This window comes from Bufo gargarizans, chromosome 2, assembly GCF_014858855.1.
Source record: "Bufo gargarizans isolate SCDJY-AF-19 chromosome 2, ASM1485885v1, whole genome shotgun sequence".
In the NCBI taxonomy this organism is placed as follows: domain Eukaryota; kingdom Metazoa; phylum Chordata; class Amphibia; order Anura; family Bufonidae; genus Bufo; species Bufo gargarizans.
In genome coordinates, this window is record NC_058081.1 from 655,510,662 (window position 1) to 655,538,018 (window position 27,357).

The 27,357-nt window shown below is 46.7% G+C and overlaps 1 protein-coding gene across 2 annotated transcripts in view; it reads left to right on the forward strand.

Moving 5' to 3' along the window:
• Nucleotides 1-27,357, forward strand: part of LOC122928922 (FXYD domain-containing ion transport regulator 6-like) — a 105,082-nt gene that overhangs the window by 71,553 nt on the left and 6,172 nt on the right. For both annotated transcript variants that reach the window (XM_044282240.1, XM_044282241.1), the window contains exons 2-5: nucleotides 7,945-7,998; nucleotides 8,768-8,809; nucleotides 10,509-10,583; nucleotides 23,151-23,190. In XM_044282240.1, the coding sequence (XP_044138175.1) occupies nucleotides 7,950-7,998; nucleotides 8,768-8,809; nucleotides 10,509-10,583; nucleotides 23,151-23,190 (206 nt within the window). In that variant the 5' untranslated portion in view covers nucleotides 7,945-7,949. The remainder of the gene's footprint in view (nucleotides 1-7,944; nucleotides 7,999-8,767; nucleotides 8,810-10,508; nucleotides 10,584-23,150; nucleotides 23,191-27,357) is intronic.

Sequence of the window (27,357 nt, forward strand, 5' to 3'; positions counted from 1 at the left end):
GGCAACTTAACAAAAAACAAATATATACCCATTTCAATTATTTATTTTTACCAGTGAAACCAATATAACATCTCAACATTCACAAATATACATTTCTGACATTCAAAAACAAAACAAAAACAAATCAGTGACCAATATAGCCACCTTTCTTTGCAAGGACACTCAAAAGCCTGCCATCCATGGATTCTGTCAGTGTTTTGATCTGTTCACCATCAACATTGCGTGCAGCAGCAACCACAGCCTCCCAGACACTGTTCAGAGAGGTGTACTGTTTTCCCTCCTTGTAAATCTCACATTTGATGATGGACCACAGGTTCTCAATGGGGTTCAGATCAGGTGAACAAGGAGGCCATGTCATTAGATTTTATTCTTTTATACCCTTTCTTGCCAGCCACGTTGTGGAGTACTTGGACGCGTGTGATGGAGCATTGTCCTGCATGAAAATCATGTTTTTCTTACCTTGCAGACTTCTTCCTGTACCACTGCTTGAAGAAGGTGTCTTCCAGAAACTGGCAGTAGGACTGGGAGTTGAGCTTGACTCCATCCTCAACCCAAAAAGGCCCCACAAGCTCATCTTTGATGATATCAGCCCAAACCAGTACTCCACCTCCACCTTGCTGGCGTCTGAGTCGGACTGGAGCTCTCTGCCCTTTACCAATCCAGCCATCTGGCCCATCAAGACTCACTCTCATTTCATCAGTCCATAAAACCTTAGAAAAATCAGTCTTGAGATATTTCTTGGCCCAGTCTTGACGTTTCAGCTTGTGTGTCTTGTTCAGTGGTGGTCGTCTTTCAGCCTTTCTTACCTTGGCCATGTCTCTGAGTATTGCACACCTTGTGCTTTTGGGCACTCCAGTGATGTTGCAGCTCTGAAATATGGCCAAACTGGTGGCAAGTGGCATCTTGGCAGCTGCACGCTTGACTTTTCTCAGTTCATGGGCAGTTATTTTGCGCCTTGGTTTTTCCACACGCTTCTTGCGACCCTGTTGACTATTTTGAATGAAACGCTTGATTGTTCGATGATCACGCTTCAGAAGCTTTGCAATTTTAAGAGTGCTGCATCCCTCTGCAAGATATCTCACTATTTTTGACTTTTCTGAGCCTGTCAAGTCCTTCTTTTGACCTATTTTGCCAAAGGAAAGGAAGTTGCGTAATAATTATGCACACCTGATATAGGGTGTTGATGTCATTAGACCACACCCCTTCTCATTACAGAGATGCACGTCACCTAATATGCTTAATTGGTAGTAGGCTTTCGAGCCTATACAGCTTGGAGTAAGACAACATGCATAAAGAGGATGATGTGGTCAAAATACTCATTTGCCTAATAATTCTGCACGTAGTGTATATATATAATGAAAAAAGAGAATAGATGAGCAGCACACAAATCAAAGGGGTGCAATTCCTTGAAACAGATCGCGGACTTGATCCAATTTAGTATATGTATAGAAGAATCCAAGGCAGCACACGAATGACGGTGAAAAAAAGGGTATTTATTCCCCCATATGCAGACAGCAACGTTTCAGCTCTCTCAATGGAGCCTTTGTCAAGCCGTCTTGACAAAGGCTCCATTGAGAGAGCTGAAACGTTGCTGTCTGCATATGGGGGAATAAATACCCTTTTTTTCACCGTCATTCGTGTGCTGCCTTGGATTCTTATATATATATATCTAAATAAAAGGACATATGTATGTATGTTTCTGCTATCACTCAAAAACGCAACCATCGATTTCAACGAAACTTGGTATACCTTGCTACCTGGAAAGAAATCTCAGCTGGCACGCAGCCTCCCCCCGCAGCGCGTTCACACTGTACCAAGGGAGTCCACCTGAAATCCTGTACCCTACTCTTGTGACTTATGTGACCAAGGTCCGAAGTGACCAAAACATCAAGACTTGGAATCACAATATAGGCATTCTGTCGTTATTACCTATGTACTCATTGGAGGATATGTCACAATAAAATAATTTTAATTTGCATGATAACCCTGAGTGTGCGGTGGTATCTCTCTTACTATTATCTATCTGGATTATATCCACTTCACTGAAGCACCTCACAATTTGGACAACGAGTGCAACCCAATCAATTTACTTCGAGGTCACTGTTAAGGCAGCGGGGTACTGTGAGGTCACTGTTAAGGCAGAGGGGTACTGTGAGGTCACTGTTAAGGCAGCGGGGTACTGTGAGGTCACTGTTAAGGCAGAGGGGTACTGTGAGGTCACTGTTAAGGCAGCGGGGTACTGTGAGGTCACTGTTAAGGCAGCGGGGTACTGTGAGGTCACTGTTAAGGCAGCGGGGTACTGTGAGGTCACTGTTAAGGCAGCGGGGTACTGTGAGGTCACTGTTAAGGCAGCGGGGTACTGTGAGGTCACTGTTAAGGCAGAGGGGTACTGTGAGGTCACTGTTAAGGCAGCGGGGTACTGTGAGGTCACTGTTAAGGCAGAGGGGTACTGTGAGGTCACTGTTAAGGCAGCGGGGTACTGTGAGGTCACTGTTAAGGCAGCGGGGTACTGTGAGGTCACTGTTAAGGCAGAGGGGTACTGTGAGGTCACTGTAGGCAGCGGGGTACTGTGAGGTCATTGTTAAGGCAGCGGGGTACTGTGAGGTCACTGTTAAGGCAGCGGGGTACTGTGAGGTCACTGTTAAGGCAGCGGGGTACTGTGAGGTCACTGTTAAGGCAGCGGGGTACTGTGAGGTCACTGTTAAGGGGGCTTGCCCCTGAGGAGGTCACTGTCAAGGGAGTGGGGTGATGTGAAACCTACTGTTAAAGGGGCGTGCTGCTGTGAAGGTCAAAGTTAGGGGGTGGGCTGCTGTGGAGGTCCCATTTTAAAGTGTCGTTGCACTGTGGGGGGGTCAGTGTTAAGGGGTGGGGGACTGTGGAGGTCACTGTTAAAGGGGCGGGGTGCTGTAGAGGTCACTGTTATGGGGGACACACACAAACATTAAATGAAATAGATAAAATATACCCGTACGAAGCCGGGTCCTTCTGCTAGTATCTATATAAAATTATCCTAAGCGTATACACCCAATGGTAGGTTCAAAAACCATGTATATAGAGCCTAGCTTTACTGAGACCCTCAGTAATAAGTGGGCGCAATAGTTCTTCATAGAGCCAAGGTCCTTTTTGTACCACTCAGTTTTTCAGTATCTTTAAGGCTATATTCACACGCAGTTAAAACCTGCATCACAAAAACTTGATGTGTATTTGCAGTGGAATCCTCGGAAGAAATTCAAGGCTCAACCTGAGATTTCCACCTCGGATTTGCAGTTTGTCACAACACAACTCTGCACACCAGGGGCGGACTGGGAACTTAAAGTGGCCCTGGAAAAATACTAAAAGTGGCCCTGTTTTGTAGTCGGGTCCAAATTGATGGAAGGCAGGGCCAGCAATACAATATTGTGGCACATTATACCACCCCAACAGAGCCAAATACCACAGTCCACCACAAAATACTGCCCCCATCAGCACAAAATACATCCCCAAAAACTTCCACTGGCCGGCCCACCGGGAAATTTCCCTGTATGGTTTATGGCCCATCCGCCCCTGCTGCACACGGATTTGCTCCATTTTGATGGGGCTGATACACACAAGGCTACCCGACAGGCCATATTCCACATCAAGAAATGACATGTCACTTTCCGTGTTGCGGATTCCCATTGAAAGGGACACTGAATAGTGGCAGATTGTGATGCATGAAAATCCACAAGAAAATAATTCCGTGATACCCTTAAACACAGTACCTACCATGAAAGCTACACATTGAGTGTGAGAATGTGCAAAAATGAATGGTATAACTTGGAAGTTCCTGGGCACTAACCAAAAATCTGTCACCGCAGCCCCTAAGTAACATATTGCAGTCTTATGGGCTACTAGTATAAATGTCTCTGGGGCTCCTCAATCACTAGACTTGGGAATGACCAGAGGTGCACCACCACCAATGAGGCCAGGTGAGGCTCAGGCAGCACCAGGTAAGGGCAAGAGGGAGGTAGCGGAAGGGCCATGGGCAATGAGCGCTTTCATTGTGGCAAAGGGGTTAGGTTAAGAAATTGGCATTAGGGGGCGCCGTTTCAGTTATTACCTCAGGCAGCAGGAAGGCCAGGTGCACTATATGTACAGCAATAGTCCATGGAAAGGGAACCCTACTAATCATGGACCTGTGTTCACGCCATAACATACACATATTTGTATGTATCTCTGTGACCATTTCCCTTGCTTGGTGCATGCAGATGAAGAGATGTGTGCAGATGGAGAAGGTTTGTAAACCAAGCAGTAGAATGAGGCAGAGGATGAAACCCAACATGTTAAGGTTAAACTAGAAGCATGGAGAGATCTGCAGTAGAGGATGGAAGAATGGGAGAAGGACAATGCAGATGGGCATGGAGTGGCGATTATCTCTCACTGACCTGGGAAGTAATCCTTGTAAAGTCGCTGCACCTGAATCCTGACTGCTGTGTGCCATTGCTTGCCGTCCCCTAGCTGCCTCTGTACCAGATCCTTAAGATGTCCTGATTCAGGGATAAGAGCAGAGCACGCCTCCTCTTCCCAGTACTTGGGATCTGCAGGACTCTGCAGTGAAACATCCAGGCGATGCTTCAAGGCAACCATCCCTGACAAGTCCGCAGTTGGACCCGAGAGCAGAAAATACTCAAAGCTTTTCAATCCTGGAGCTAAGAGTGTATATATGTGTCATAGAAAATATATCAATGGAGACAGTCAGCATGCTCAGGGTTAAGTCATGCCCCAGCAGATGTAGCTCCCCTTCTACATTGATTTATATCAGGCATCACCAAGGAGCCACAAAGCAAGACAACATTGATTCTGAATTTGTAGAAGACACAGAACTAAGGCGACTTTATTTTAGGAGGATAATGGCCCATTTTTCATGTTGAAATCTGTGCCAGAGCACTTAAAGTGAGCATCTGGTTAAAGCGAATGGGAATTTCTGCCATTATTGCTTATGTCACCTTTTTTTTTTTTACTCGCACAGACTTAAAAAATATTTGCAATGTCTGTTCTTCATGCAGCTTCCATGTGGATAAGGCGGCAGAAACCACAGCGGCCACACATGGATTAGACCCATTACATAGGGCTAACCCAACTGTGGATTCCACAGCCGTGCAAACTGCAAAACCTTGGGAAAAGTCAGGGCTCGTGCACATGAACGTGGTTTGGTTCCGCATCTTAGCCGCATTTTTTGCAGCTCGGATTTAGGCCACAAAAGATGTGTGCTGTCCGCATACGTTGCTCCGTTACATGGGGCCACAAAAAGTTCTATGCTTGTCCCTTTGGTGGACAAGAATAGGCATTTCTACAGGCAGCATCTGTGTTTTGCGTATCTGCAATTTGTGGACCGCAAAACACGGCGGGGTCGTGTGCATGAGCCCTCAGTCTCAGCGGAAATACACGCCAGATTTTTCCAGTGTGCATTTCCGCTGCTTAAAGAGGATGTCAATATTTTTTTTAAGTCCCCCCAGTGGGATCTATGAAGGGAAAGATACCATACTTACCTGCTCCCTACTGCCCAGTTCTGGCTCTTTGGCTGTCTGCCCTGGACTTCCGGTCCCTGTTTGTCAGCATTCACATGGACCGGGTCCAGTCATTGGCTGCCGCAGCACATGTCACCCTGCAGATGCAGACAGACAGGAACTGGAAGTCCTGTCAGGTTCGCCAATCATCCGAAAAATGTGCACAGTCATATCCAATGCCAGGGCTAGTATGCACAATGTCAAATTTGGCACTCAGAGTACTATGTAGCCATGTCCTCATAAAAGGTAAAAAAAAATAAAAAAAAAGGTGAGCTTGCACCGACGCCTCTATCCCAAAAGGAGTGTAAAAGGTACTGATGTCACATCAAGTCCGTTTATTAAAGATGTCTTAAAATAACGCATTTCAGGACGTAGGTCTTCTGAGAGCTCTTTTGTGCGAGGCATCATTCACATCGGGCAATGCTTCTTGTGAAAAGCAAACCCAGAACTGGTGTGTGTTTTTATAGGGCAGGGCAGCTGTAACCAACACCTCCAATCTCATCTCATTGATTGGACTCCAGTTGGCTGACACCTCACTGCAATTAGCTCTTGGAGATGTCATTAGTCTAGGGCAGGGGTGCACAACCTGCGGCCCGGGGGCCACATGCGGCCCTTGATACCATTCTGTGCGGCCCCCAACCATCTGGTAACAGACATGTATGCCTATGTCTTGTGGCTGCTCACATGTATTTTTCATGTATTTCTCCCATTAGATGGGAGTCCTGGAAGTGTAACCAGACATTAATGGTATATAATGTGTGTTCAATATGCCATAAGTACAATATTTCAGTTGTTAATACACCTTTAAATTGTAATTGCGGCCCTCGTCATTGGTTCAGTCTGGCAATGTGGCCCCCAACCAGGAAACGTTGTGCACCCCTGGTCTAGGGGTTCACATACTTTTTCCACCTGCACTGTGAATGTTTACATGGTGTGTTCAATAAAAACATGGTAACATTTAACTCTTTGTGTGTTATTAGTTTAAGCAGACTGTGATTGTCTATTGTTGTGACTTAGATGAAGATCAGATCACATTTTATGACCAATTTGTGCAGAAATCCATATCATTCCAAAGGGTTCACATACTTATTCTTGCAACTGTATACACTTTTATCTGGATGTGTATATGTCGGTATATATTTATATGGACTGTTGTACTTGGCATTTTAGTGTGTATTACCTGAGGAAGGGACTAGTCCAGTCCTGAAATGCGTTGTTTTTATACATCTTTAATGAACGGACTTGATGTGACATTAGTACCTTGAAAACAACTTTTGGGATAGCAGCGTCGGTGCAAGCTCAGCGTTTTTTTTTTACCTTTTATGACTATTTGGATTCCGGATCTCCTCTGTCACAGAACAAGAGGGCAGCTTTCTTCTGTCTGTATCTTTGGCCAGCTGGACTTGTGCGCCCCTAGCACAACGGCATAAGGTGAGTAGTACCAACACGTACCGCCTCCCCGATAGTGTTCTATGGATATCACTACTATGTAGCCATATCCAACATCATATAGCTAATATGACAGTCAGGGCTATAATACTCAGTTATATCTAATGTCGGGTATACATTTCTGTGTGGTGCCATGGTAAAATACCCAATATCCAGGCAAATACACTCTCATCCCTCACATCTGGTGCCAGTACGAGCTTGTTTGTCGGCTGATTGGATCGTCTTGAAAATTCGGTCTGGCCGGCAGCGCATCTCTCCATGTGAAAAGCGCGTATGCTGGTGACAGAATGTAAAGTCCAGTGTGTGGGAGATGAAGGATCGTAGTAGTGATCATTCATCCCCCATGCAGTTTCCACTGGCCGTTATGGAGCCTCTATTTCATTGTCAATTTTTTTTGGAGGGTCCTGTCTGAAAGTACCCTGCACACGAGGAGGAATAGACTTGGGAGAAATTCACGCAGATTTCTGTGGATTTCCATACCAAGCCCAAATCCAAATCTGCGTTAGTTACGTTTTTTTTTGTTTTTTTTTCGGATTTGATGCGATTTTGCTGGAGATCGAAATACATGCTGCAGATTTCAAACCTGCATGGCAAGTCAATTTCCGCATGGAATAAAAACCAAAGTGTCCATGAGATCTGTCTAATGTCATGGACTTTCTGGTACTGAGAATCCATGCAGAAAAACTGCACAACGCCGGCGGCCTTGAGGCCCTCAGGCTCTCTGACCACATGAAAGATCAGCAGCTCTGAGTGAGTAGAGCGGACATGATGTATGATGGTAATCGGAGGCAGTCACGGTAGACTGATCTCACTACGCCTCGTGCATCGAGCTTATAATATGGCGGTATAATGGTGGTATATATGGCGGTATAATGGTGATTAAGTAATGTAGTAAAGGCGTCACACCAGGTCATAGGAGCTTCTTACCAATTCTACCTTCTTCTCACCAACCTCCTGTTGCTTCTTACAGGGCTCATGGAGACTGCTCTGATTTTCCTTTGTTCTGTCTTGGTGCCAGTACTAGGTAAGATCGCCCATCATTTCTTCAGTCTTTTCAGCTTATTCTTAACACTCTGCAAATTAGGTTTCGAAATGACTGAAAACTGGAAAAATAGCAGTAAAGAAAAAAAAGCGGGGGTTGTAATTATTCATGACATTCAGGCAACATGAAAGCACTCCCCATGGCCATACACTATATACTATTAATGGGTCATCACCCTAAGGGCTCACGAGCATAGTTGCGGACTGCGGCACGGGCACTGGCGTGTGCACTCTGCTTGCGTATGCGGACCCATTGGCTTGAACGGGTCCGCAATCCGCAACATACGGCCATATGATAGTTCAATCTTTTTGCGGTGCGGAGGCACAGATCAGAAGACACGGAAGCATTCGTAGTGCTTCTGATCCGTGCCTCCGCACCGCAAAAAGATAGGTGAAGCCCTATCTTCGGTTCTATCTGGCAGATGTGGACCCATTCAAGTCAATGGGTGTCCATATCCGTGATACGGAGTACACGCGGCCAGTGTCTGTATATTGCGGACTTCAATACGTGTGCATGAGCCCTAAGCCTATACATACTGTGATGTCCCCTCCTCCATGATCCCTGGTGGTCCTGTGTCTGGATCTCCAGCTGGCACACAGTCTGGTAATGGAGGGATGTCATTATTTTACAGGGGACTAGATTTTTTTAACCTCATTCATGTAGTCGCTGTAGTTCTGCCGCGCTACAGTCATGTAAGGTTATCTCTCAGATAAGAAATCCACATTTTGAGGTTTTTCTGTATTTCTTGCAGGTGTCGGTGAAGATAATAAAGAAAAAGATCCATTTACCTATGGTAAGGTAATCAGATGTAGCTGGGACAGAACGGAGCAGATTGACATAGAATATCAGGGGAAATTATTCAATATAACTTATAATTTATTCATTTAAAACTCTATGTACGTAGGAGTCCAGGGGGCGGTCCTATGCGATGACTGACAGCCTGTCTATAGAAAGCTGTCATCATGTCAGTCACTGAGTGGGACCAGACATTGGACCCCTAAATATAGAAAGAGAAGGGATTTAAAGGGGTTGTCTGGGATTTCTATATCAATGATCTGTGCATTCGTATGAACGCTTGTTAGGCCCCTTGCAGACGAGCGTGTCCGGATTAGGTCCGGATGCGTCCCGCTGCATTGTGGCAAACCCGCGCGAGTAGGTGCGCAATTGCAGTCAGTTTTGACTGCGATTGCGTTCCGATGTTCAGTTTTTATCGCGCGGGTGCAATGTGTTTTGCACGCACGTGATAAAAAACCGACTGTGGTACCCAGATCCGAACTTCTTCACAGAAGTTCAGGTTTGGGTTAGTTGTAGTGTAGATTGTATTATTTCCCCTTATTACATGGTTATAAGGGAAAATAATAGCATTCTGAATACAGAATGCATAGTAAAATAGCGCTGGAGGGGGTTAAAAAAATAATAATTATTTAACTCACCTTAATCCACTTGTTCGCGCAACCGGCTTCTCTTCTGTCTTCATCTGTGAGCAATAGGACCTTTGATGACGTCACTGCGCTCATCACATGGTTCATCACATGATCCATCACCATGGTGATGGATCATGTGATGAGCGTAGTGACATCATCAAAGGTCCTATTGCTCACAGGTGAAGACAGAAGAGATGCCGGCTGCGCGAACAAGTGGATTAAGGTGGGTTAAAAAAAAAATTCAAAAATTTTTACCCCTCCAGCGCTATTTTACTATGCATTCTGTATTCAGAATGCTATTATTTTCCCTTATAACCATGTTATATGGGGAAGTAATAATGATCGGGTCCCCATCCCGATCGTCACCTAGCAACCGTGCGTGAAAATCGCACCGCATCCGCACTTGCGTGCGGATGCTTGCGATTTTCACGCAACCCCATTAATTTCTATGGGGCCTGCGTTACGTGAAAAACGCACAAAGAGGAGCATGCTGCGATTTTCACGCAACGCACAAGTGATGCGTGAAAATCACCGCTCGTGGCACAGCCCCATAGAGATGAATAAAACATTGCAGTAGCAGGGATATTTAGTTTTTTTGCATTTATCCTAATAAAAAAGTAATGAAATATTCTACAGTTTTCACACCAGCACTCGGATCTGAATACTTTTCTAATTGCATTTAATTAAACATTTAGCATAGCCACTGAGTTATTCAATAAAATGTATCTGTGTAGCGCCACCTGCTGTTTGTTTTTATCTTATTTCTTTGACCTGCTCACTGAGAAGGCCGCACATGCTCAGTTTCATCTTTTAACTGCCTCCTGAGCTGTGATAGGGAGAGCTGAGACACGCCCCCTTAGCGGTGATAGGGAGAGCTGAGACACGCCCACTGAGCTGCAGCAGAAAAGACACTCCCCTTGAGCTGTCAGATTGATATAAATCTAGCAGAGCAATGAATGTGGAGATCTCTTGATCCATGTGAGGTACAGGGCTGGTTCTAGCTTTGTTAGAAAGAGATTGTCATGTCCATTAGCCATGCGATAACTCCTTTAAATGCTCTTTCCACAGATTATGAAAGCCTGAGGATTGGAGGCCTGGTGTTTGCAGTGGTCCTATTCACACTGGGGATTCTACTGATTCTGAGTAAGTGCTGTATGAAAACTGATCCCTGGCATGTGGTTGCTTTATTAGAACAGACTACAGTGACACCTAGTGGTCAGCAATAATAATACAGGTTTGTAGTAAGGTTGCTAAAATTAGGGTTTAGGTTTCATTTACTGTGTTCACTGCAGGTTATCTTTTTGCTTTTTTTGTGTCTTGAATGATCACTGCACTTGAACGTTTTTATGCCACAAAAGAAATGCCACATAAAGTGGACGTGTATTTATTTTTTTCTTAGCCATCTGGGTTTTTCTTAGCCATCTGGGTTTTTCGGCATTTTTTGCACACAGTGGGGCAGATATACTATACACATTCTTATTAAGGCCTCATGCACACGGACGTTTTTTTTCACGGTCCGCAAAACGGGGTTCCGTTGGTCCGTGATCCGTGACCGTTTTTCCGTCCGTGGGTCTTCCTTGATTTTTGGAGGATCCACGGACATGAAAAAAAAGTCGTTTTGGTGTCCGCCTGGCCGTGCGGAGCCAAACGGATCCGTCCTGAATTACAATGCAAGTCAATGGGGACGGATCCGTTTGATGTTGACACAATATGGTGCCATTTCAAACGGATCCGTCCCCATTGACTTTCAATGTAAAGTCTGGAGTTCTGTTATACCATCGGATTGGATTTTTCTCCAATCCGATGGTATATTTTAACTTGTAGCGTCCCCATCACCATGGGAACGCCTCTATGTTAGAATATACTGTCGGATATGAGCTACATCGTGAAACTCATTTCCGACAGTATATTCTAACACAGAGGCGTTCCCATGGTGATGGAGACGCTTCAGGTTAGAATATACAAAAAAACTGTGTACATGACTGTCCCCTGCTGCCTGGCAGGTGCTGCCAGGCAGCAGGGGGCAGACCCCCCCCCCCCTGTTTTTAACTCATTGGTGGCCAGTGGGCCCCCCCTCCCCTGTTGTTAACTCGTTGGTGGCCAGTGTGCGCACCCCCCTCCCTCCCTCCCTCTATTGTAATAATAGCATTGGGGCCAGTGTGCGCGCCCCCCCCCCTCCCTCCCTCTATTGTAATAATAGCATTGGGGCCAGTGTGCCCCCCCCCCCCCCGATCATCGGTGGCAGCGGAGTAGAAGATTCATACTTACCTGGCTGCTGGCTGCTGCGATCTCTGTGTCCGGCCGGGAGCTCCTCCTACTGGTAAGTGACAGGTCTGTGCGGCGCATTGCTGTCACTTACCAGTAGGAGGAGCTCCCGGCCGGACGCAGACATCGCAGCAGCCAGCAGCCAGGTAAGTATGAAAATCTTCTACTCCGCTGCCACCGATGATCGGGGGGGGGGGGGGGGGGGGGTGTGCGCACACTGGCCCCAATGCTATTATTACAATAGAGGGAGGGAGGGGGGGGGTTGGGGGGGTGCGCACACTGGCCCCAATGTATTAAAACAATAGAGGGAGGGAGGGGGGGGTTGGGGGGGCGCGCGCACACTGGCCCCAATGTATTAAAACAATAGAGGGAGGGAGGGGGGTGCGCACACTGGCCACCAACGAGTTAACAACAGGGGAGGGGGGGGCCGCACAATGATATTCAAACTGGGGAGGGGGGGGGTCTGCCCCCTGCTGCCTGGCAGCCCTGATCTCTTACAGGGGGATATGATAGTACAATTAACCCCTTCAGGTGCCGCACTATCATATCCCCCTGTAAGAGATCGGGTGCTGCCAGGCAGCAGGGGGCAGTCTTGTACACAGTTTGTAGTGTATTCTAACTAGAAGCGTCCCATCACCATGGGAACGCTTCTGTGTTAGAATATACTGTCGGATCTGAGTTTTCACGAAGTGAAAACTCAGCTCTGAAAAAGCTTTTATGCAGACGGATCTTCGGATCCGTCTGTATGAAACTAAAACCTACGGCCACGGATCACGGACACGGATGCCAATCTTGTGTGCATCCGTGTTCTTTCACGGACCCATGGACTTGAATGGGCCCGTGAACCGTTGGCCGTGAAAAAAATAGGACAGGTCATATTTTTTTCACGGCCAGGAAACACGGCTCACGGATGCGGCTGCCAAACGGTGCATTTTCCGATTTTTCCACGGACCCATTGAAAGTCAATGGGTCCGTGAAAAAAAACGGAAAACGGCACAACGGCCACGGATGCACACAACGGTCGTGTGCATGAGGCCTAACTGATATACACCACTTCTGTGGCGTATATTGGTCGCAGATTTTGTAGCATGCCATTTTGCGACAAAATCTGAGACTTTTCCCCTGCTTACGGCACTTTTCCGATATGTCGAGAAATGGAGGCATGACATGGGCGAGGAAGAGGGTGGGCCGGCAGGCATAGGGGCAGTGATGCTGTAAGGTATAGGGGCAGTGATGCTGTAAGGTATAGGGGCAGTGATACTAACCATTTTTGTTATATACTTTAATTACTGAAATCATACATTTCTATCAGAAAAATAGCTCTAAAGTTGCCCATTTTGAGCCTTAGCAACGGAGCTCTGTTTACATAACTGTGGAGACGCGCTCCACACTGACTGCGTTATGTAAACAGAAGAGAGAGGAGCCTTGCTATGGCTAAAAAATGGGCCTCTTTAGAGCTATTTTTCTGATCGATTTCAGTAATTAAAGTATATTACAAAAATGGTCAGTATCACTGCCCCTATACATTACACAAATAAAAAAAAGAATGACAGTTAGGTCTCATGCACACAACAGTATTTTTTCACTGTCCGCAAAACGGGGTTCAGTTGTTCCGTGATCCGTTTCCGTTTCCGTGTGTCTTCCTTGATTTTTGGAGGACCACCAGACATAAAGGAAAGTGAAAAAAAATCTAAGTCAAGTTTGCCATGCAAATGATAGGAAAAAAACGGACGCGGATGACAATCTTGTGTGCATCCGTGTTTTTTCACGGACCCATTGACTTGAATGGGTCCGCGAACCGTTGTCCGTGAAAAAAAAGAGGACGGGTCATATTTTTTGGACGGACTGAAAACACGGATCACGGACGCGGATGACAAACTGTGCATTATCCGAGTTTTCAACGGACCCATTGAAAGTCAATGGGTCTGCAGAAAATCACGGAAAACGGAACAACGGACACGGAACACAACAACGGTCATGTGCATGAGGCCTTACACTTTAAGACCAGCATGTAAATTGCTGGGCTTAATAAATGAGTCCCTCTGTACCTTTGTAACACCAGTCTAAGTATAAAGTCTGTTGGCACATAATGCGCTAAATTTATTAAGAGGCACAGGGCCTTTTAATAAATTTGGTGCATTTCCAGGCAGTCCTTGTGCCAGACACTCAAATCTATGCCAGCTGTGAGCCATTTTCCGGCATAAATGATAGTAAATCCGTTGGGACTGCAGGAGGCGATACCACTCCACTAAGCCCTGCCTGCTTTTTAAGTGAAAAGTCGCAAATAATGGTGCAAACATGGCATGCACCATCATTTGCAACTTTTTTACATCACAATAGTGGCATAAACAGCTGGATAAATGCCGCTAAGTGTGTCTTACCACTGAAGTTTTTCACCTAAGGTATGGAGAAGATGATGTGAAAATGACAGAAAAATTGCCAGGAGCATCAGCTTCAGCTCCAGCATTTTTGAAAAGAAGCAAGAAAGACAAAAAAAAAAAAAACACCAGTTGCAAAAAGACACTTGTGTATCCTGCGTTTCATATGTCACATGGACCTTCAGCTAACATTTGGAGCTGGCATTTCTACAAGAAAAAAAAAACACACACCAAAAAAGCTACTAAAACTGCGTGTGAAAGTAGCCGGAGGGCGGTGTCACACACAGCTTTTTGTGGCAGTCTTTTGAGCCACAAGTCAGAAGTAGGTTAGAAGGGAATGAGAAATAGGCCTCATGCACACGACCGTTGTGTGCATCCGTGTCCGTTGTTCCGTTTTCCGTTATTTTCTGCGGACCCATTGACTTTTAATGGGTCCGTTGAAAACTCTGAAAATGCACCGTTTGTCATCCGCGTCTGTGATCCGTGTTTCCTGTCCGTCAAAAAAATATGACCTGTCCTATTTTTTTGACAGACAACGGTTCGCGGACCCATTCACGTCAATGGGTCCGTGAAAAAACACGGAGGCACACAAGATTGTCATCCGCGTCCGTGATCCGTGTCCATTTTTTTTCCTATCATTTTCAAGGCAAACTTGACTTAGATTTTTTTTTTCAGGATCTGGTGATCCTCCAAAAATCAAGGAAGACACACAGAAGAAAAAACGGACACGGATCACAGAACAACGGAACCCCGTTTTGCGGACAGTGAAAAAATACTGTCGTGTGCATGAGGCCATATACTCCTTCTTCCTGCTGAATCCACTGTAAGGCCTCCTGCACACGATCGTATGGCTTTGGCCTCATGCACACGACAGTATTTTTTTCCGGTCCGCAAAAAGGGGTTCCTTTGTTCCGTGATCCGTGTCCATTTTTGTTTCCGTGTGTCTTCCCTTATTTTTGGGGAATCACTAGACATGAAGGAAAGTAAATTTTGCGGATGACAATCTTGTAAGCCTCCGTTTTTTTCACGGAACCATTGACTTGAATGGGTCCGCGAACCGTTGTCCGTGAAAAAAATAGGACAGGTCATATTTTTTTCACGGACTGGAAACACGGATCACGGATGCGGATGACAAACGGTGCATTAGCCAAGTTTTCCACGGACCCATTCAAAGTCAATGGGTCCGCAGAAAATCACGGAAAACGGAACAACGGACACGGGACACAATAACTGTGGTGTGCATGAGGCCTTATTCAGTGTTTTACGGTCCGTTTTTCACGGATCTGTTGTTCCGTTTTTTTTTCCATTGTGTGTTTCCGTTCTGTTTTTCCGTTCTGTTTTTCCGTATGGCATATACAGTATACGGTAATTACATAGATAAAATTGGGCTGGGCATAACATTTTCAATAGATGGTTCCACAAAAAACAGAACTGAAACGGAAGAGATACGGATGCATTTCCGTATGTGTTCTGTTTTTTTGCGGACAAATTGACTTGAATGGAGCCACGGAACGTGATTTGCGGGCAATAATAGGACATGTTCTATCTTTAAACGGAACGGAAAAACAGAAATACGGAAACGGAATGCATACGGAGTACATTCGTTTTTTTTGCGGAACCATTGAAATGAATGGTTCCGTATACGGACCGTATACGGAACGCGAAAAACGGCCAGTAAACGGGGGAAAAAAACGGTTGTGTGCAGGAGGCCTCTTTCACACGAACGTGTGTCCCCCGTGGCCGTATTGCGGCCCACATTCAGCGGGTCGGCAATATGCGAGCATCGGCCGTGTGCATTCCACATCACGGATGCGGAACCATTCACTGGTTGCTATGACGCTGTGCGCTCCCTGCTGCCGCCGCAATACAGTAATACACTGGTATGATCTATACCAGTGTATTACTGTACTGTGCCGGCAGCAGGGAGCGCACGGCGTCATAGCAACCAATGACGCCGTGCGCTCCTGCTCTCAGGAGGGATCCAGGCCGCGGTTCCACGGCCCGCACACGGCTGTGAAACACGGCCGTGTGCATGGGGCCTTAGTGAGATCCAGCAGGCTGTTCTGGCAGGGAATAGTCTCTGGATTCGGCATTGCCGGAAACTACATGATTGCCGTCTGGCGCTCTTAACTGTAATGGGAATCAGCGGAGATCTGGCCACAACCTGGCAAATATGGCGAGAATCGGCTGGATTAAAACCACCGATACAGAGAGACCCTGTCGGAACAGTCTGCTGGCTCTCACTAACGCTAGTGTGAAACTAGCCTTAGGCCTCTTTCACACGGGCGTCAGTTTTTTTGCCCGGATGAGAGGCGGGTGCGTTGCGGGAAAATGCGCGATTTTTCCGCGCGAGTGCAAAACATTGTCATGCGTTGCACTCGCGTGAGAAAAATCGCGCATGTTTGGTACCCAAACCCGACCGAACTTCTTCACAGAAGTTCGGGCTTGGGATTGATGTTCTGAAGATTGTATTATTTTCCCTTATAACATGGTTATAAGGGAAAATAATAGCATTCTGAATACAGAATGCATAGTAAAACAGCGCTAGAGGGGTTAAAAAAAATAAAAATAAAAAATTAACTCACCTTAGTCCACTTGATCGCGTAGCCCGGCATCTCCTTGTGTCTCCTCTGCTTAACAGGACCTGGGGTGAGCATTAAATACAGGTAAAGGACCTTTGATGACATCACTCCGGTCATCACATGGTACGTCACATGATCTTTTACCATGGTGATTCACCATGGTAAAAGACCATGTGATGACCGGAGTGACGTCATCAAAGGTCCTTTACCTCTATTTAATGCTCACCCCAGGTCCTGTTCAGCAGAGGAGACACAAGGAGATGTCGGGCTTCGCGATCAAGTGGACTAAGGTGAGTTACATTTTTATTTTATTTTTTTTAACCCCTCTAGCGCTGTTTTACTATGCATTCTGTATTCAGAATGTTATTATTTTCCCTTATAACCATGTTATAAGGGAAAATAATAATGATCGGGTCTCCATCCCGATCGTCTCCTAGCAACCGTGCGTGAAAATCGCACCGAATCCGTACTTGCTTGCGGATGCTATGCGATTTTCACGCTTCCCATTCACTTCTATGGGGCCTGCGTCGCGTGAAAATCTGACAATATAGAGCATGCTGCGATTTTCACTCAACGCACAACTGATGCGTGAAAATCACCGCTCATGTGCACAGCCCCATAGAAATGAATGGGTCAGGATTCAGTGTGGGTGCAATACGTTCACCGCACCCGCACGGAAAACTCGCCCGTGTGAAACTAGCCTTAGGCTTTATTCATACAATAAAGTCTTGAAGCAGTTCTTCGGCTGTCGCGAGTCTGGAGAGGATAGTAGCGGTGAAGGCGGTAGTGCAGGTGGTTGTAGTTCTCACGGTGGCTATTGCCGCTCTAGCGCTCTCTAGGCCATGCATCTAGTGAATGGAGAGGGGCCCAACTCTTCTTCCCCTCAGTGCACACGCTAGACTCTGGGGTCTCTCCTCTGATGGTGGCTGGGGTGCCCATGATGTTAGATGAATGGGTAGCGGGGTGCAAAGCAGGAGAGTAGTGACAACCAAATCAGATATGGAGACCAATCACCAGGCCAGCTTGGTTATAGTAAAATAAAGTCCCTCTTTTACTGAATTGATGATGGTTGTCACAGTGCAAATTCAGGCAGTCGCTACAGTTCTCAAGTATTTCACAGGGTAGATTTTTTCCCAAAGGCTGTGTATAGGGATGGCTAGGCTGGTGGTCTACCCTGAGTCTCTTTCCACATATACATACAATCTTTCCAATTGACCAAAGGCACGTAATCTCCCTCAACTCAATATTTCTCTGTAGTGCCCAACTGCAGGGTACAGTCCTAGATCGGATGGCCAGTCCGTCTGAGTAGTGTGGCGGGCGCCAGAAGCAATACAACCCAAATCACACGCATTAAAGTCTACAGCCGTATGCGTGCATTGTATTTACTGTCTTTGTCCAAGCATTGTCCCCTTAAATGGTCCTCAACCTTCTGCAAAAATTGCTTCTAAGCAAAAGTTGCTTTTCTAGCAGCTTCTCACTTACAGGATTGGTGTCTGCCTGGAGAATATTTTTCCTGCTTTAGCAAACACATCCTCTCTCTCAGCTGACTTGTCAGGAACTACCCTGCAGAAAGGGGTAAGTGGAGCCAGTCCACCACCTGTAAGGCCTCCTGCACACGACCGTTGTGTGCATCCGTGGCCGTTGTGCCGTTTTCCGTTTTTTTTCGCGGACCCATTGACTTTCAATGGGTCCGTGGAAAAATCGGAAAATGCACCGTTTTGCAGCCGAGGCCGTGATCCGTGTATCCTGTCCGTCAAAAAAATATAACCTGTCCTATTTTTTTGACGGACAACGGTTCACGGACCCATTCAAGTCAATGGGTCCGTGAAAGAACACGGATGCACACAAGATTGGCATCCGTGTCCGTGATCCGTGGCCGTAGGTTGCTTTCATACAGACGGATCCGAAGATCCGTCTGCATAAAAGCTTTTTCTGATCTAAGTTTTTACTTCGTGAAAACTCATTTCCGACAGTATATTCTAACACAGAAGCGTTCCCATGGTGATGGGGACGCTTCTAGTTAGAATACACTGCAAACTTGGTACAAGACTGCCCCCTGCTGCCTGGCACCACCCGATCTCTTACAGGGGGATATGATAGCACAATTAACCTCTTCAGGTGCGGCACCTAAAGGGGTTAATTGTACTATCATATCCCCCTGTAAGAGATCGGGTGGTGCCAGGCAGCAGGGGGCAGTCTTGTACCAAGTTTGCAGTGTATTCTAACCTGAAGCGTCCCCAACACCATGGGAACGCCTCTGTGTTAGAATATACTGTCGGAAATGAGTTTCACGAAGTAGCTCATATCCGACAGTATATTCTAACGTAGAGGCGTTCCCATGGTGATGGGGACGCTTCAAGTTATGTTCGGGTGTCCGCCTGGCGGTGCGGAGGCAAGCGGATCCGTCCAGACTTATAATGTAAGTCAATGGGGACGGATCCGTTTGAAGATGACACACTGTGGCTCAGTTTTCAAACGGATCCGTCCCCATTGACTTGCATTGTAATTCAGGACGGATCCGTTTGGCTCCGCACGGCCAGGCGGACGCCAAAACGACTTTTTTTTCATGTCCGTGGATCCTCCAAAAATCAAGAAAGACCCACGGACGAAAAAACGGTCACGGATCACGGACCCACGGACCCCGTTTTTGCGGACCGTGTAAAAAAACGTTCGTGTGCAGGAGGCCTAAGTCTTACTTAGGACTGGCAGTTAACTTTTTTCTTAGGCTACTTTCACACCCTTTCCGCTATTGAGATCCGTCATAGGATCTTAAATAGCGGGGGAAAACGTTTCAGTCAATGGGGACAAAACTGAACTGAACTAAACGGAGTGCACCAGAATGCATTCCGTTCCGTTTTGTTGCGTTCCCATGGCGAGCAGAATAACGCTGCAAGCATCATTTTTCTGTCCGCGATGTGGTGCAGAGCAAGACGGATCCGTCATGACTCACAATGTAAGTCAATGGGGAGGGATCCGTTTTCTTGGACACAATGCTTTTAGAGATGGATCCGTCTTGGCTATTTTAGAGATAATACAACCGGATCCGTTCAGAACGGATGCAGACGGTTGTATTATCATGACCCATGATGGATCCAGCAAAAACGCTGGTGTGAAAGTAGCCTTACCCATATACAGCCTTTTGATATACATACTGCATAATAAGTCACAGTGGCCATTTGTACTACTGATCGTGTACAGTTAACACCTCAGTAAATATTTTAACAATTTTAGAAGTGAACCATGGTGTATCATAACATTAACCCTTTTACAAATGACCCATAGCATTAACCCTTTAGCAGTGAACCACTGGGTCAATGCACTTGGTGCAGTTTAAATGTGGTTTTTTTTACACCAAAGATAGAGGTGGATACAAAATGAAGGTAAAGTATAGAAGAAAGACTTCATTTCAATGGGGCTGTGTACATGTGTGTTGTTTTTCACACATCAAAATCACAGCATGTTCTATATTCTGCAATTTTCACGCAACGCTGGTCCCATAGAAGTGAATGCGATGCGTTTTTCACGGATGGTTGCTAAGAGATGTTTGTATACATAAAGTTTTTTATCATGCTCGTGCAAAACGCATCAAAACGCATTGCACCCGTGCAATAAAAACTGAACACGATCGCAGGCAAAACTGAATTACTTTGCCTGTGAAATCGCGCATTTTTCACTGAATGCATTCGCAACGCATCTGGACCTATTCCGGACACGCTCATCTGCAAGGTGCCTTACACTTCTCTCTTTTAGATCTACCTTTTTTGGGTTTAAGAAACTGCATCAAAAATGAATGTTTGAATTCAGCCTTGGAGCATAGCTATAGGCCTCATGCACACGACAGTATTTTTTCACGGTCCGCAAAAACGGGGTCCGTAGGTCCGTGATCCGTGACCGTTTTTTCGTCCGTGGGTCTTCCTTGTTTTTTGGAGGATCCACAGACATGAAAAATGAAAAAAAAATCTAAGTCAAGTTTGCCATTGAAATGATAGGAAAAAACGGACACGGATCACAGACACGGATCACGGACACGGATGACAATCTTGTGTGCATCCGTGATTTTTCACGGACCCATTGACTTGAATGGGTCCGTGAACCGTTGGCCGTGAAAAAAATAGGACAGGTCATATTTTTTTCACGGCCAGGAAACACGGATCACGGATGCGGCTGCCAAACGGTGCATTTTACGATTTTTCCACGGACCCATTGAAAGTCAATGGGTCCGTGAAAAAAAACGGAAAACGGCACAACGGCCACGGATGCACACAATGGTCGTGTGCATGAGGCCATAAGAGAACTACTAAGGCCTCGTTCACACGTCAGTGTTTAGTCAGTGATTTCCATCAGTGATTTGTGAGCCAAAACCAGGTGCAACTCTAAACACAGAACAGGTGCAGATGTTTCCCTTATACCTTATCTCTGTGGAGGCTCCACTTCTGGTTTTGGCTCACAAATCACTGATGGAAATCACTGACCAAACACTGACGTGTGAACGAGGCCTAATAGCAGCAATGTGCCAAATACTTAAAGGAAATGTAGCATAACCTGCCCATATCAGCAAGGACACGTTCAGTGTGTTTGTACAGAAATAATGGTGCATTATCCTAATAGGTTATAAAATATGAATGTGAGGAGACATCTGCCTTGTAATACATTTAGTACATGTGAAGATTTCTATGGCTTCTACAAAGGCCATAACAGCACAAACAGTCTTAGGCCTCATGCACACGACCGTGGCTGGCCGTGGCCCGCAAACAGCGGGTCTGCAATATGCAGGCACCGGCCGTGTGCTCCCCGCATCACGGATGTGGACCCATTCACTTGAATGGGTCCGCAATCTGGAGCTGTGGTGCAGAACGGAGGCACGGAACCCCACGGAAGCATTACAGAGCGCTTCCGTGGTGTTTCTGTCCATGCCTCCGCACCACAAAAAAATATATTTTTTTTAGTTTTTTTTGCGGTGCGGACGGATTACAGACCCATTCTAATTGAATGGGTCTGGATCCATCGCGACAGCCGCACGGATAGTGCCCATCATTGGAGTCCGCAAATTGTGGCCGTGTGCAAGAGGCCTTAGTAGGACCTCATTAGAAGTGCTCACCATCAGCTGAACTTACCATGATGTCCATAGGAAGATAACCTGATAGTCCTGGGCCTGTAGCAGTGGCTCTTGAGTAATGCTTTAGTCACACGTCAGTGTTCGGTCAGTGATTTGGAGCCAAAACCAGGTGCGCCTCTACACACAGAACAGATCCCTTCCTTATACCTTATGTCTGTGTAGCTTCCACTTCTGGTTTTGGCTCACAACAATCACTGATGAAAATCACTGACCAAAACACTGACATGTGAATGAGGCTTAGGCCTCATGCACACGGCCGTTGTTTTGGTCCGCATCCGAGCCGCAGTTTTGGCTGCCAGTGTTATCCAATACATTCCAGAACTGTAAGGGTTACATAGCATCATAAATCAATATAATGCTATGTGACCCCCGGCAGCGCTGGGAGGTCAGGCCGGGTGCTGCGATGCAGATTCGCTGCGGGAGGAACGCTCGTCTGCAAGGGGCCTAAACCTTCTGTTTTTTTTCACGCGCATGAAAAATGCATGAAAATGGATTGCACCCGCGCAGAAAAAACAGAACACAATCGCAGATAAAACGGACTGAACTTGCTTGCAAAATGGTGCGAGTTTCACTGAACACATCCTGACACAATCCATTATCACTTGTGTGAAAGAGTCCTTAAAGGGGTTGTCCAAGTTATATTTATTGATGACCTATCCTCAGGATAGGTCATCAATATCAGATCGGAGGGGGTCCGACACCCGGCACCCCCTCCGATCAGCTGTTTGAAGAGGAGACTCGCACGGTGTCAGCGCTGCCTTCTCTTCACTGTTTACCTTCTAGCCGTTGCATCTGCAGTGGTGAGCAGGTGTAATTACACCCAAGCCGTCCTATTGAAATGAATGGGAAGGCTTGGGTGTAATTACACCTGCTCACCACTGCAGATGCAACGGCTAGAAGGTAAACAGTGAAGAGGAGGCGGCGCTGACACCGCGCACGCCTTCTCTTCAAACAGCTGATCGGAGGGGGTGTCGGACCCCAGCTGATCTGATACTGATGACCTATCCTGAGGATAGGTCATCAATAAATATAACTTGGACAACCCCTTTAACGACTCAAAACAGATTCATCCTTTTTAGAACACATGCACACAAATGTATTTTCTTTCCGTGTCCGTTCAGTTTTTTTTGTGGACCATATGCGGAACCATTCACTTCAATGTAGCCTTATCCTGATTTAAAAATGTGGCCGGCTATGTACTCCATTGATAATGATTATGGAAGAGATGCACAATGATCACAACACATGCAGCATGTACGGTAATCTACCAGTGTTATTGGACTGGAAGTATTGGGTTGTTGGGATTCTTCTTCTGAATGGAGAACATATAATAAAACACACATGTAATGTGATATTTATCTTCATGCAGGTCGAAAGTGCAGATGCAGCAACCTGAACCAGAAAAACAGGTGACAGATCTATCTATCTATCTATCTATCTATCTATCTATCTATCTATCTGTCCCATGTCTATCTGATATCTATCTATCTATCCTGTATCTGTCTCATCATCTATCTATCTCCAGTGCCTACAGACCCTTTCAGTTTTTCACATTTTGCTATGTTGCAGTCTAATAAAATATGCAGTTTTTCCCATCATTCTGCCCTCAATACTCCATAATGAGAAAGTGGAAACAGAATGTTTGAAATCTTTGCTAATTTATTGAAAAGGAAAAACTAAAATCTTGCATTGACATAAGTATTCAGACCCTTTACTCAGGACTTAGGCCTCATGCACACGACCGTTTTTTTTCACGGTCCGCAAAAACGGGGTCCGTGGGTCCGTGATCCGTGACCGTTTTTTCGTCCGTGGGTCTTCCTTGATTTTTGGAGGATCCACGGACATGAAAAAAAAGTCGTTTTGGTGTCCGCCTGGCCGTGCGGAACCAAACGGATCCGTCCTGAATTACAATGCAAGTCAATGGGGACGGATCCGTTTGATGTTGACACAATATGGTGCCATTTCAAACGGATCCATCCCCATTGACTTTCAATGTAAAGTCTGGAGTTCTTTTATACCATCGGATTGGAGTTTTCTCCAATCCGATGGTATATTTTAACTTGAAGCGTCCCCATCACCATGGGAACGCCTCTATGTTAGAATATACTGTCGGATATGAGCTACTTCGTGAACCTCAGATCCGACAGTATATTCTAATACAGAGGCGTTCCCATGGTGATGGGGACGCTTCAGGTTAGAATACACTACAAACTTTGTACAAGACTGCCCCCTGCTGCCTGGCAGCACCCGATCTCTTACAGGGGGATATGATAGCACAATTAACCCCTTCAGGTGCGGCACCTAAAGGGGTTAATTGTACTATCATATTCCCCTGTAAGAGATCAGGGCTGCCAGGCAGCAGGGGGCTCCCCCCCCCCCTCCCCAGTTTGAATATCGTTGGTGGCACAGTGTGCGCCCCCCATCGGGCCCCCCCCCTCCCTCCCTCTATTGTAATAAATCGTTGGTGGCACAGTGTGCCCCCACCATCGCCCCCCCCTCCCTCCCTCTATTGTATTAAATCGTTGGTGGCACAGTGTGCCAACCACCATCGCCCCCCCCCCTCCCTCTATAGCAGTAACATTGGTGGCAGTGTGCGGTCTCCCATTCCCCCCCCCCCCCCATCATTGGTGGCAGCGGAGTACAACAGTAGAAGACTCATAGTTACCTGCTTGCTGCTGCGATGTCTGTGTCTGGCCGGGAGCTCCACCTACTGGTAAGTGAAAGGTCTGTGCGGCGCATTGCGAAAGAACTGTCACTTACCAGTAGGAGGAGCTCCCGGCCGTTCACAGACATCGCAGCAGCAAGCAGGTAAGTATGAATCTTCTACTGTTGTACTATTGCTAAGTAACCATGGCAACAGGGCTGCAGTAGCTTCCTGGTTGCCATGGTTACCGATCGGAGCCCCAGCTATTAAACTGGGACTCCGATCGGAACTCCGCTGCCACCAATGATGGGGGGGGGGATGGGAGACTGCACACTGCCACCAATGTTACTGCTATAGAGGGAGGGGGGGGGGCGATGGTGGTTGGCACACTGTGCCACTAACGATTTAATACAATAGAGGGAGGGAGGGGGGCCGATGGTGGTTGGCACACTGTGCCACCAACGATTTAATACAATAGAGGGAGGGAGGGGGGGGCGATGGTGGGGGCACACTGTGCCACCAACGATATTCAAACTGGGGAGGGGGGGGGGTCTGCCCCCTGCTGCCTGGCAGCCCTGATCTCTTACAGGGGAATATGATAGTACAATTAACCCCTTTAGGTGCCACACCTGAAGGGGTTAATTGTGCTATCATATCCCCCTGTAAGAGATCGGGTGCTGCCAGGCAGCAGGGGGCAGTCTTGTACAAAGTTTGCAGTGTATTCTAACTAGAAGCGTCCCCATCACCATGGGAACGCTTCTGTGTTAGAATATACTGTCGGAAATGAGTTTTCACGAAGTGAAAACTTAGATCAGAAAAAGCTTTTATGCAGACGGATCTTCGGATCCGTCTGTATGAAAGCAACCTACGGCCACGGATCACGGACACGGATGCCAATCTTGTGTGCATCCGTGTTCTTTCACGGACCCATTGACTTGAATGGGTCCGTGAACCGTTGTCCGTCAAAAAAATAGGACAGGTCATATTTTTTTGACGGACAGGATACACGGATCACGGCCTGGGCTGCAAAACGGTGCATTTTCCGATTTTTCCACGGACCCATTGAAAGTCAATGGGTCCGCGAAAAAAAACGGAAAACGGCACAACGGCCACGGATGCACACAACGGTCGTGTGCATGAGGCCTTAGTTGGAGCCCCTTTGGCAGCGATTACAGCCTCCAGTCGTCTTGGGGATGATGCCACAAGGTTTACACACCCAGATTTGGGGATTTTCCACCATTCTTCTCTGCAGATCCTCTCAAGCTCTGACAAGTTGGATGGGGACCGTTTCAGGTCTCTCCAGAGATGTCCAATTGGGTTCAGGGCTCTGTCTGGGCCACTCAAGGACATTCACAGAGTTGTCCCTAAGGCTACTTTCACACTTGCGTTCGGAGCGGATCCGTCTGGTATTTGTACAGACGGATCCGCTCCTATAATGCAAACGATGGGATCCGTTCAGACGGAACCGTCTGCATTATATTTTACTAAAAAAGTCTAAGTACAATTTGTATTCAGACGGATCCGTCCAGACTTTACATTGAAAGTCAATGGGGGGCGGATCCGTTTGAAAAATGCACCATATTGTGTCACCTTCGAACGGATCCGCCCCCATTGACTTCCATTGTAACTCTGGACGGATCCGTTTGCCTCCGCACGGCCAGGCGGACACCCGAATGCTGCAAGCAGCGTTCAGGTGTCCGCCTGCTGAGCGGAGCGGAGGACAGACGGTGCCAGACTGAGGCATTCTGAGCGGATCCGCATCCACTCAGAATGCATTAGGGCTGGACGGAAGCGTTCGGGTCCGCTTGTGAGAGCCTTCAAACGGAACTCACAAGCGGAGCCCCGAACGCTAGTGTGAAAGTAGCCTTAGTCACTCCTGTGTTGTCTTGGCTGTGTGCTAAGGGTCATAGTGATGTTGGAGGGTAAACCAAAAGGTCCAGAGGTCTCTGGATCAGGTTTTCATTAAGAATATGTCTGTACTTTGCTTCATTCAGCTTTCCCTCAACCCTGACCAGTCTCCCTTTCCCAGTTGCTGAAAAACGCCCTCACAGCATAAGGCCTCTTTCACACGACAGTATGTCCATTTCAGTGTTTTGCGGTCCGTTTTTCACGGATCCGTTGTTCCGTTTTTTGCTTCCGTTGTGGTTCCGTTTCCGTTCCGTTGTTCCGTTCCGTTTTTCCGTATGGCAAATACAGTATACAGTAATTTCATATAAAAAATTGGGCTGGGCATAACATTTTCAATAGATGGTTCCGCAAAAAACGGAATGGATACGGAAGACATACGGATGCATTTCCGTATGCATTCCGTTTTTTTGCGGACCCATAGACTTTAATGAAGTCATGGAACGTGATTTGCGGCCAAATATAGGACATGTTCTATCTTTCAACGGAACGGAAAAACGGAAATACGGAAACGGAATGCATACGGAACACATTCCGTTTTTTTTGCGGAACCATTGAAATGAATGGTTCCGTATACGGACCGTATACGGACCGCAAAAAACGGCCCGCAAAACGGAAAAAAAAAAACGGTCGTGTGAAAGAGGCCTAAGGCTAGGTCTACACGATGACATTTGTCGCGCGACATTTTGTTGCACTAATGTCGCGTGACAATTTTTATAATGGCAGTCTACGGTGTCGCACTGCAACATGCGACATGCTGCGACTGTGACACGACAGTCGCAGAAAATCCATTCGAGATCGCAGTCGCAGCATGTCGCATGTTGCAGTGCGACACCATAGGCTGCCGTTATAAAAATTGTCGCGCGACATTAGTGCAACAAAATGTTGAGCGACAAATGTTGCGCCCTATCTGTCGCGCGACTTTTTGTCGTGCAACAAATGTCGTCGTGTAGACCTAGCCTAATGCTGCCACCACCATGCTTCACTGTAGGGATACTATAGGCAGGTGATGAGCAGTGCCTGGATT